At 36.0% G+C, this 12,356-nt stretch overlaps 1 protein-coding gene across 2 annotated transcripts in view; it reads right to left on the minus strand.

Moving 5' to 3' along the window:
- Positions 1-3,503: 3,503 nt before the first annotated feature.
- C1H14orf39 (chromosome 1 C14orf39 homolog) overlaps positions 3,504-12,356 on the minus strand; it is a 39,043-nt gene continuing 30,190 nt past the window's right edge. For both annotated transcript variants that reach the window (XM_072629386.1, XM_072629387.1), the window contains exons 17-19: positions 11,872-12,010; positions 10,432-10,492; positions 3,504-4,545 (exon numbers count right to left, since the gene is read on the minus strand). In XM_072629386.1, the coding sequence (XP_072485487.1) occupies positions 4,346-4,545; positions 10,432-10,492; positions 11,872-12,010 (400 nt within the window). In that variant the 3' untranslated portion in view covers positions 3,504-4,345. The remainder of the gene's footprint in view (positions 4,546-10,431; positions 10,493-11,871; positions 12,011-12,356) is intronic.

Raw genomic sequence — 12,356 nt, forward strand, 5'->3', positions numbered from 1 at the left:
GATAATAAGAGTATCATGTTCTAATTTATCTGGGTTTCCATATATAAGAGAGGCCTCTGCCCCAGTACCTATTAATGCCCTAGTTACAGTAGTTGATCCATTTTTCCGGTATATGGTGAAACTGATGTGGGATCTGCAGTCCCATCTGTGTATTTCTTTAATCTGAGCTGGGTCTTGGCCAATTTCCTGTTCTCCCTGCAGGTATGATGAACTTGGATACAATGATTCAGAAGGATCTGTAGAGGTAGTTCTTACTTTTTTATTACATCTAATATTAAGTCTCTTTTCTTGGTACATCTTATATAGTTCATTAGTTGAAATACCATCTATTCTTTCAAAACCTATTCCTACTCTTAATAAAGCAGTAAACAATTCTTTCCTTGTTAATCTATTCTGACTTTGAATCCGCTGACCATTGGCTCTTCTCTCTTGAGTAAATTTATCTTTTTTTTTATCTTTTTCCCATTCCCCTAAGTCACCTAACTGTAAAATATTATCCACTACCTCTGAAAAAAGGTGCCATATTTCCCCAATTAGTAGAATCAGAATTATGTGTTTATAAGCAGGAAGAGAAAATCTGGAATTCAAAATCTTGTGTAAGTGAATGCTGAAAACTGAAAAGAAATAAATTGAGTAAAAAAAAAAGAAAAAGAAGAAATGGTGAACAGGCAGACTTCAGAAAAACCTGGAAAGACTTATATGAACTGATCCTGAGTGAAGTGAGCAGAACCAGGAGAACATTGTACACAGCAACAGCCACAGAGTACAATGACTGATTTTAATAGACTTAGCCCTTCTCAGCAATGCAAGAATCAAAAACAATTCCAAAGGACTCATGATGGAAAATGCCATCCACATCCAGAGAAAGAACTATGGAGTTGGAATGCAGAGTGAAGCAGACTATTTTCTTTTTTGTTTTTTTCTTTCTCATGGTTTCTCCCATGTTGTAATTCTTCTTTGCAACATGACTAATGTGAAAATGTTTAATAGGAATGTATGTGTAGAACCTGTATCAGATTCCATGCCATCTTGGGGAGGTAGAAGAAATTTAAAACTTACGGAAGTGAAAGTTGAAAACTAAAAAGAAACATAAAAAAAAGTCCAACTCTGGCCTGATCTTGCTCTGCTCCAGTCCTTTGCCACACTTGTAAGATATCTCCACTCATATCACTGCATGTGTGTGCCCCACCCTCCTTTTTCCATTTCCCCAGTTGCTCTCTTGTGTTATTTTCCCTGATTAGAAGGTAAGCTACTTCAGAGTAAGAACTCTTCTTGAATTCTTCTTTTTGTATCCCCAGGGTTTGGCACAATGCCTGGACACATAGTAAGGGTTTAATAAATTTTCATCTCTCTCTCTCTCTGGTCTCACTTGTCCTAAATGAGGTCAACTATATCTCCCCTTCAGAGCTCTACAAGCACTGAGGAGTTAGGGTCTCTCCTAATATTACAGACTCAAGCACGTAATGCTTGTGTACCCCTGACCATTTCACTGTAAGCCACTATTGCATGCCTATCACCTCACTTCCATTTAGTCAGTTAACATTAATTTTATTTTTCCACAAAAAACCCTTTATATCCATTTCATGTTGTTTTCAAATCCCAGAAATTAGGTGAGAGAAAAAACCCAAAGGGGACAAATACAACTGAAGAACACAGCATCTCCCAAAGGTTCTCAGTTTTCACAGGAGCCTGGGGACAGGAGGTGAACAAGACCCATGTACATCATCTACTATGTAATTTAGTTGAAGGGGCTCACACTCAGAGCCAGGCAAAGATCTGGAGCAGCACAGGCAGGACCTCGGCTCTCATCATCAAGGGACTCCAAGTCTATCTGAACTCATTCCCTTTCCAGCTGGTCATTCACTGGCCCATCCAATTCTGGATCCTCTTGAATGTTGTCATCATGCAGGTCTTCAGATGAACTCTATCTCCCTCTCCCACATTCTGTCCTTCCTCTTGTTCTTTGTCTTCACTACTCTTCCCCTTCTGGGTTGTGAACTCACCATTAGCATTAGTCTCCTCCTCTATCTTCTCCTGGGGGACCTCTCCTTCTCCTAATTGATCTTCACTCTTCACCTGTTTTGACTTTCTCCTAGGCAGGTTTGTTAGTGTTTTGTTTTGCTTCAATTTTGGATCCCAGGAGCCTCCATTTGAGACTAGATTTCTGCTGCTATCTCCATCCTTTTCTGGTTGGTTTTTAAAATGGCAAATCTTTTTTTTAATGTGGCCACCACACCTGTGTTTCAAAGGCTGTTTCTAAGGTTATATTTGACTTGAAGATGGAGCAAGGTCAAAAGCACAAACTTTTCCCCTCAATGCTTCCCCTATCCTAGTCTCTGGGGATAGTGAGCTCAGACTTGGCCTAGTTTCTGCACAGCGGAGGTCCCAAGTTCACTCCAGATGCTGAATAACTGATAGATAAGTTCTCATTTTAGCTACTACAGGACTGGGCCTGTTCCTAGACCCAGAATCTTATAACTTAGATCATTAATTAAAAAAAAAGCTGGGAAGGACCTTAGGTATAATTTATTTCTATTGCCTCTACTTACATAGTTGAAGAATGTTCACAAAGTTTAAATGACTTTTCAAAGGTTATCCAGGTAATAAGTAGCAGAGACAGAATTTTACTCTATATCCTCTAGTTTCAAATTCAGTCTGTATTTGTGTGCTACCACTTCATATTGCCACCATACAGTCTATGTCTTTCTAGCATCAAACCATTTACCTCATTCAAAATGTAGATCAAACCAAATTCTATGTATCTTACAAACAAAAACACAGTAAGCTAACAGACTTAATTTTTCACTTTTCAAAGTTTGTATTGTTATCGTTTAACATAGCTTCCTATTTTCCTAAAGGCTTTCCAACACTGGCTAAGTTATCCACAAGACTTCATGTAATATAGTTAATGAAAAAAATATTCTAGATAGGTGTGTGTAAGGTGGATCTGTTTTATTTGTAAGATACTAGTTTTCAGGCTCATGGCCTGTAAACAATCTCATCATGCTTGTGCATCATTATATAACCTTGCATAATATGAACGTGTGAGTTAAATTGTAAACAATCCACTGCACTTGTGCTATACTGAATCACCACAATATTGCTAAAGTTAGTGTAAACTTGTGAGACTATTGCTGGCAAACTGCCTTCATCGTGCGCTCCTCTATAAATCAAGTGAGCACTGGTCAGTAAGTGATGAATGTGAATACTGTATTTGCCTCAACTGACCCCCACTGAGGTTTAGGGGAATGTTGTAGGAGTTGGTGCCCCCACTCTTATTCACACCTGCACCCCCACAAGAAGAGGCATTGGGGATGCTGGAGGAGTTGGTGTTCCCATTATCAGCAACCCCTTTGAAAAGAATAAAGAAATAAATCTCTATCATGTCTCCACTGCTATTCTTCTGGATACCAGGATCAAGAGTGAACCTGCTAGAGGTCAGAGCTCAAAAGCTCCTGTCTTATAGTAGGAAATTTCTGAAAGAGTTACACATAAACCAAAGGTGCTAAATGACATACTATGTTTATAAAAACTGATGGTCTCAAGTATTTTAACAAAAAAGACATAACCATATTTATAAATTCTATATATAAAACATAAAGAATCAGTCCTTCGTAAATTAACATAAGAAATATAATTTTTACAGGGCTTCAACACAGAATATAATTAGTATATCAACAATATCACTAATGGCACAATAATATAATTTCCTGAATTTGCATCAATTATATAAAATATGTTTCATTTAATTCTATGGAATATAAAATATTAAAATAATTATTCTTGTTCCATTTTCTCTACTGAAAAATTACATAAGCTCTTTTTCTTAGTAGTGCTTAAATCACTTCCTGGTAACTTCTTGGTAAGTTAGATATTTGGATGCACAACACTAGGGTACCATTTGACAGCACTTAGAAGCAGAAATGCCCCCCGTTAACTAGTACCTAAGTGCCTGACAACACCGATAAACACTGTGCAGGGATGCACTAAGCAATACTGCAGTGGCCTTGAAAGAATTATGCTCCTTCCAAAGCATATAATATAGAGCCATAGTGTAATGGGTCCAATCAGGCTCAATACTTATCATTAATACCTGCACAAGTGTAATTCCAGCCTAAATCAGAGACATGGAACCACATTTAACGTAAGTAATAATTAACCAATACCACAGATATAAAATTTAATAACAAAGACTTTTTTCCAAATTCAAATCCATATAATCTCCTAAAACAACAGTAATGTATTACTGCCTCAACTGAAAGGGGAAGAAAATAAAACAATATTTCTATTTTCCAGTAAGAATACAAAATCATACTATAAATTCTTGGGTAGCAAAATCATGAATTCAAAAAAAAGTAAACTGCTTTGAATTTTGTGAAGATGAAAAACTGTTTGAAGAAGAAGAATGCAATAAATGTTGATCCTGTTCAAAGGAAAATGAAAAACTAAAATCATCTTTTCCATCTCCAAATGTATGAGTTGAAGGTTCTGATGAAAATGGGAATGTAAAAGTATCTTCTCCTTCCAATTTTCCGAATAAGCCTCCTGAGAAAAACAAATATGAAATGTATAATATTCATATAAAATATGTAAAATATGGTATATGTCGTATGCAATAAACGAATTATGTTGAAAGTTACAATGAAATAGTTATTAAAATTTTAAACTTTAAAAAGTATGATTCTTATTTCCTTATATTATTTTAAATGAAAATATTAGATACTATTTTTGATAACTGTCTTTATGAAAAATCAGGAATAAAATATGAAAATACATTTGACCATAAATCTTGATTTTAAACAGTACTTTTCTGATGTTCTAACTATAGGCAAGTAACCTAAGAATTTTCAAAACATTCAAAATTTTATTTTATTTCATGAATGCTAATTTAATTGACTATGTAGTAACTCCTTGATGATATCTTGAAATTTTAAAATTTCAAATACTTTCAAATGAAATAGGGATTATTTCAAATGCACAATCTCAGAGTTGAGAAGGACTTCAAGGACCTGACCACTTAGTACGAATCCTTTCTACAACATACCTGACAATGGTCATCTGTCCTTTGACCATTCTACTTACGGATAACTTTAGGATTATCTAAAATTAAGAAATTTTCCTAGAAAAGAGTGTGGAATTTGTAATCAAAAGGCCTGGTTTCAAATCCTAACTCTGTGACTTATTTCTTGTGCGGGTATTATCTGAAAAGATTGACATGGAATGACTGAACGAGTTATGGTAGATGAATGTAATGTCATACTACTGTGGCATAAGAAATGATGAACAGGTAGATGTCAGCAAAACCTAGAAAGACTTATATGAATTGATGCTGAATGAAACATTATACACAATAACAGCCATAGGGTGCGAGGTCTGTTTCTGATAGAATTAGCCCTTTACAGCAATGCAAAGACCTAAAACATTCCCAAAGAACTCTTGATGCAAAATTCCATCCACACCCAGAGAAAGAATTGTAGAATCGGAACACAGAATGAAGCAAATTATTTTCTCTTGTGTTATGTTTTGTTTTGGTTTTTCTCATGGTTTTTCCCATTTGTTTTAATTCTTCTATGTGACATGACTAATGAGAAGATGAGTTTAATAAGAATGTATGTGTAGAATCCATATTGCATGCTGTCTCGGGGAGGGAGTGGAGAGGGAGGAGGAAAAAATTTAAAACTTATGGAAGTGATTGTTCAAAACTAAAAACAAATAAATTATTTTTTAAAAAATAGACTGACATGGACTTCAGAAGGTCTTCACCAGTCAACCTAGACACTGAAGATACATAGAAGATGGAAGCAAGGACAGATAACAGGAATACAAAACTGTGGCATGGTCCTATAAAAGTAGTGTTAAAAATGCTAAAGTTCAGAATGAGGAGAAGTTGGTAAAGAATGCTAAGTAAAACAAAAAGAGAGTTTTGGTTTGTTTTGCTTTAGTTATATTGTGGCAAAGTGGTGGCTTAAACAGGGATAGGATCACTGATTGGAGCTCAAGAGGTGATGAACACAGACTGTGGAGAGGAAGCAGAGCAGTTCAATTCTTATTTTTCTTTTTGCCAAAAATGACTTTTACACTAGAAATGACAATTTTGAAATGTACTAACAGGGAATTAATATAAAAACTACATGAAGAAATAGGAGAAGACCAGCTATTTGCTTTTGATAAATTCAAGACACCTAGCCTAGATGAACAACATTCTCAAGTACTGAAAAGAACTGGCAGCACTGACTGATGATTCCTGGTCAGTAATATCTAAAAACTTAGGGAAGACAGGAAAGTTTTCTCAGCACAAATGAAAAGCAGATATCTCAATTTTCTAAAAAGGAAGAGATAAAGTCTGCTAATTATGGGCCAATGAACTTGACTTCAATTCTGGAAGAAATTACAGAATGAATCATTAAGAAGACGGTTAATGAATATCCAGAAAAGTAAATGAAAATGGCAAAGCACCAGAATGTTTTCCTCCCCTCTGTTGGGTGTTCTCCTCCCTATCTGACCACTCTTCTTATAACCTTTGCAAGTTCATCATACATCTTCCCACCTTCTTAGTGAAGGTCTGTCCTGAAGCTTTGTCCTACGCCTCCTTTTCTCGCTTCTCCTTTCTTCTGCTTTGAGGTATTCAATTATCATCTTATTAATTGCCATCTCTTCCATTATCATCTCTTACTATCTTGCCATTACATATAAATGCTCTGCTTCTGTATTCATGAACCGTGAAATTCCCTTATCTGATCACCATCTATCACAGATCCACCTCTCTGCCTTGCATGCCCAACTCTGTTCTTTATCCTATCTGACCTCCAATCCCTCAACCTCTCAGTTCTTTTCCAGCCATGACCCTGTACACCTTGTGCCTTTTTCCATCCTGACCCATTAGTGAACCAGTTCAACATTACACTATCTTCTTCTCTTGTGTCCCTTGTCCCCTTAATGTAGCACAGGTCTTGCCCTGCCGAGCTTGAGCCTTGTGTCACTTGTACCACCCTTTACTTTTGCGTCTAAATATATGCTGCTAAATAAAGCTTGAAAAAATCATGAAACTATGCTGACTGGGTCCACCAGAAAACTGCTAGATAACTTTAACTAGGCCCTCACTGCAGTTAGGCAATTCTTTTACACTTCCCTAATTAAATTACTACCCTATTCACCACAATAGTACTTCTAAATCTTTTCATCCCTCCTTAAACCTTCCATGGTTCCTTCTCCCTCTACCTTCTCAGTTGAGAACACTGTCTCATATTTTACTTAAAAAAAGAGGCCATTCACTGAGAGCTCCCTCCTCTTCCTTCTCTTAATCTCATTTCACTCAGATGCCTCTGTAACTATATCCTCCTCATGCCTTCTCTTTGCAAGACAAACCCCTCTATATGTACAAGTGATCCCTTTACATTCTGTCTGCTTCAGCAGATTGCCTCCTCTATTTTACCAACTCATTTATTTATCTTCTGTCTCTTCCTATGTACTAGCTGCTTTTATACTGCCTATAAACATGTCCATGTGTCCTGCAAACTCAAAAAACCATCACTTGATCCCTCCATCCTGGTTAACTACTGTTTCACATCTCTCCTGCCTTTTGTGGCTAAACTCCTTGTGGCTAAACACTTCTTACAGTAGTTGCCTCCACTCTTCTTAATTATCTATAGCCTGGCTTCATCATTCAACAAAACTGCTCATTCTAAACTTATTAACAATCTCTTAACTGACAAATTTAATGGCCTCTTCTTAACCCTCATTCTTCGTGACCAGCCTGTGACACTGTCAATCAACCATTTTTTGATATTTTCTTTTCTCCAGGTTTTCGGTGCATTATTTTCTCTTGGTTCTCCTATCTGACTGATTCTCAATCTCTGCTAATAGTGAGTGCCCAATGTACAAGAAAGGGGAGAGAATAAGCATTTATGTAGTATCTACTATCTGCCACACATTGGACTAAGTACTTTACAAATAGTAACTCAATCTTCACAGCAACGCTGCAATGTAGGTACTGCTATTATTCACATTTTACAGTTCAGGAAACTGAGGCAAAGAGAGGTTAAGTGACTTTTCCAGAGTTACATAGCTAGTGAGGGATCCACCCTGGGTATTCTTCTGTTCTGCCTCTATACTATTTCACTTGATGATCTCATCAGCTCCAATTGATTCAATAACCATCTCCAAGCCAATGCTTCTCAAATCTGTGTATCCTGCTCAAACCTCTCTGATGACCTCCAGTGTGCCATCTTCAACTGCCTATTAGACATCCTGAAGTGGATGTCTTATAGATAGCTCAAATTCAACATGTTCAAAAGTGAACTCATTATCATTCTCCCCTCAACCTTTCTTTCTTCCACACTTCCCTATTACTGTTGAGGACACCATCATCCTGCCAGACACTCAGACTAGCAACCTAGGTGTCATCCTTGACTCCTCACTCTCTCTCCTTCCCCATACTCAATCTGTTGCCAAGACCTGTGGATTTTACCTTCATGACATTTCTTGCATACATCTCCCTTCTCTCCTATGACACTGCCACCATCCTGGTGAAGGCCCTCATCACTCATGCCTGGACTATTGCAACAGCCTGCTGGTTGGTCTGTTTGCCACAAGTCTCTCCCCATTCAAGCCCAACCTCTACTCAGCTATCAAAGTGATCTTCCTAAAATGAAGAATTGACCATGTCACCCTTCTACTTCATAAGCTGTAGTGACTCCCAGTCACTTCCAGGATCAAATGTAAAATCCTCTGCTCAAAGTCCCTCATATCCTGCCCCACCTGTCAAGTCTTTTTACATCATCCTTCCCAACCCCCAAAATACTCTGAGATCCAGTGGCACTGGTCTCTTTGCTGTTCTTGAAAAAGACACTTCATCTCTTACTCCAGTTATTTTCACTGGATTCCCCCACACCTGAAATGTTCTTCCTCTTCATCTCCACCTCTTGGCTTCCCTGGCTTCTTTCAAGCCTCAGCTAATATCTTTGTTTCTATAGGAAGCCTTTTCCCATCACTCTTAATTCTAAGAAATAATCTCTGTTGATTATATTCAATTACATATATATAAACAATTATATCCAATTTATCTCATATATAGCTTGTCTGTACATAGTTATTTGCATGGTATCTTCCCCACTGGAAGCTCTTTGAAAGTAAGGACTGCCTTTCCCCCTTTTTTGTACCCCCAGCACTTAGTACAGTGCAAGGCACAGAGAAGGTGCTTAATTAATGTTTACTGACTGATTACAAAATCTATATATCCAGCCCCAATCTTTCTCCTGAATTCTTGTACATTTCTGGTTGCTTGCTGGCACTTACACTGGATTTCCTATCAGTATTCCAAACTCAACATGTCTAATACAACATTCATCATCTTCCCCAATAAACTCACTTCTCCAAACTTTTCTATTTCTATTAAGGTCACCACTATCCTTCAAATCACCCAGGTTTAATACTTTAGTCATCCTTAACTCTTCTTTCTCCTTCACTATCCATTTCTTTTCAGTCCTACTTTAATATTTCTTATATCAATCTCCATCTTTCCATACACGTAGACTCTACTCTAATTCAAGCCTTCATCACCTCTTACCTAGACTTTTGAAGCAGCTTCCTCATTTATCCAATGAAGTAACATGTAAAACATTTTGCAGACATGCAATTTCATTGCTAGCAATACAGCTAGGCACCTTGTCGTTAACTTGTTCAAGATCACAGGGCCAGTATGTGTCAGTGATGGAACTTCTGAACCCAGATCTTGTTGACTCTGAAACCATCTCTCCTATGCTACCTTGTCTCTTAAAAAGCTGTATAAATATCAGGTACTATCATTTGTTTCTATTATTTTTATCAGTCTCTTTGTTTCTAGTCTCTCACTTTTCCACAGAACTGCCTAAGACTCAGGTTTGACTACTATGTCACTTTCCTGCTCTAAAACCTTTACAGGCTCCCCAACACCTCTAGGATAAAATACAAACTGCTCAGCCTAGTATTTAAGACCCTCTACAGCTTGACTCCTGCCTACCTTTTCCACCCACGCTTTAGGCAAATTAGCTTTGCCAGAATTCAAAACTATAACTCCCACCTCTGGACAATCACTCAAGTATGTATTACATGACCTCTTCATCTCATCTTTAAGAACCTTTCATGTCCTTCAAGGATTCACTCAGGTGTCTCTTCCTTTATTAAGCCTTACCTGGTCCCCAAGTTAATGCTCTTCTCCTCAATTTGCTTTGCATTATATTTTCCTGTTTATGTGTAGTGTTCCCACCAGTAGACTGTTAACCCCTCAAGAGAAAATAGCTTTATTTTTGTCTCTGTATTCCTAGTGCTTAGCACAGTACTTAACAAATTTCCCAGCAAATAGAAGACATTTACTAAACATCTATTGAATTGAGCCGAATTTTTAATAGATAACAAACTTCAAGTCAAGGCTATTATATTTAATAAAATACTTACCAATATCTTTTTCTGAGGAGGAGACAGGATTTAAATTTCCTGAAGAATAATTTTCATCAAACTGAAAAATAATTTCCATTCAATTTAACTTATAAGAGCAACATGAAATAATTATAAAATACATATTTAAAAGTGTAATGCAGTCCTTTATGGTTTTCATAAAATAAAATTGTAAAATAAAATTGTACAAATTGGGCTAAGATGTGAAATTATTGCATATATATATATATATATATATATATATATATATATATATAGTAATATATATATTTATATATATACAATAAAGAATTGGCTGCAAAACTGGACCTCCATGGTAGCATGAAGTAAACTGACTTGTATGCTGATGCTATGAAAAATGGTACTTATTGTGTATTAAATGCATTGACTATAAATGCTAGTGAAGCATAATTTTTAGTTATATTCAATTCTCCTATCATTCTGAAGGAAGGCTTGTTGGATCAAACACTTAAGGTAGAATTATACACAGTAAAACTAGAATCTAAGAGCAATTTACAACACCTTTTCCCTATGTATTATTCCACAGAGTTGAATTTATACGTATACTTCAAAATATGGAAGAATTAAGTAAGCGTTAAATACTTGTAAAATTTAAAATACATAAACTGAAAGGCAGGATGGAAGAAATATATAATATTTTAAAATGATTTATTATTTGAAATGATTTAATTTAAAACAAATTTTTTAAATAAATAAATTACTCAAAATATTTTTTGCAACTCCCCCTTTGGAATTCTCTCCACACATTTTAATTCATTTGCATATTCTGTGATAGCAAATTTTTGTCACTAAAAAATGGATCTGATTTTCTGAAACATCTAAAACTCATTTAGAGCCAGGTATTCTGAAGAGTAAGATAAGTGATCGATCTAGTTAGATATAAACTGTTAAACTATTCCCCCACAGATAAGGGTTATCCAAATAAATATATGAACGGGCAGTTTTTAAAAGAAAAATGCAAACTATCAATAACCACATAAAAAAATTTGAAATCACTAATAATAAGAGAAAGGTAAAACTAAAGTAACTGAAATTTCACCTCACACACAACAGACTGGCAAATAGGACAAAAGGCCAAAACTACATTTTTGAGGAACTGTGGAGCTATGAATTGGCCCAGTATTGTGTTCTGCTATGTATTTGTATAACGATTCAGTGTATGTATTCTGGTGAAGCAATTTGGAATTGCACTAGAAAAGTCATTAACTTTTGGTTATGTGCTTTGACCAAGTAATAGCATGATTGGACATATACTCCATAGAGGTCAGAATGGGAGCGGGGGAGGGGTTTTAGGTCTCTTATATCCATAAATATTTTAACAATACTTTTTGTGTTAGCAGAGAACTAGAAACAAAGTAGGTATCTATCAACTGAGACAAAAACAATTTAAAAGAATAAATTGTTGGTTTCTGATATTACCTGATCAGGTAAGTTTTCGTTTCCAAATTCAGAAGACTCAAATAAATTAAATCCAGGTGATGTGGAAGAAGAACCCAAAAGAAAAGAAAATGCAGGTGGTGTCTTTTGTGATTTGGCTTCAAGTCCTATATTGCTAAGCCTGTTGCATAAACAGAGAAGTTACTGTTATACTCTTATAAACAATTTTTAAGGAGAACCATCCCAAACATCTCTGTATGTACTCATCTCTTCTTTAACCGTGAACAAGCCAGTAGCCAAATTTTCTGATAAATCAAGCATTTATTGAGTGCCTAAGTACTTAACACTATTCTAAGTACCCAGTAGATAAAGAACATAGTCTTAGTTTCAGTGAACTTATTACTAATTAGGAAGACAAGAATAAAATCAATAAAACAATTAGAAAACAATAATAAAAATGTACTAAGTAATGCGGTAAAGACTGGAAGGGAATGATCAGTGAAAGTATAACCAAACAAGATCTGATG

This window comes from Notamacropus eugenii, chromosome 1 (genome assembly GCF_028372415.1).
Source record: "Notamacropus eugenii isolate mMacEug1 chromosome 1, mMacEug1.pri_v2, whole genome shotgun sequence".
NCBI classification, from domain to species: Eukaryota; Metazoa; Chordata; class Mammalia; order Diprotodontia; family Macropodidae; genus Notamacropus; species Notamacropus eugenii.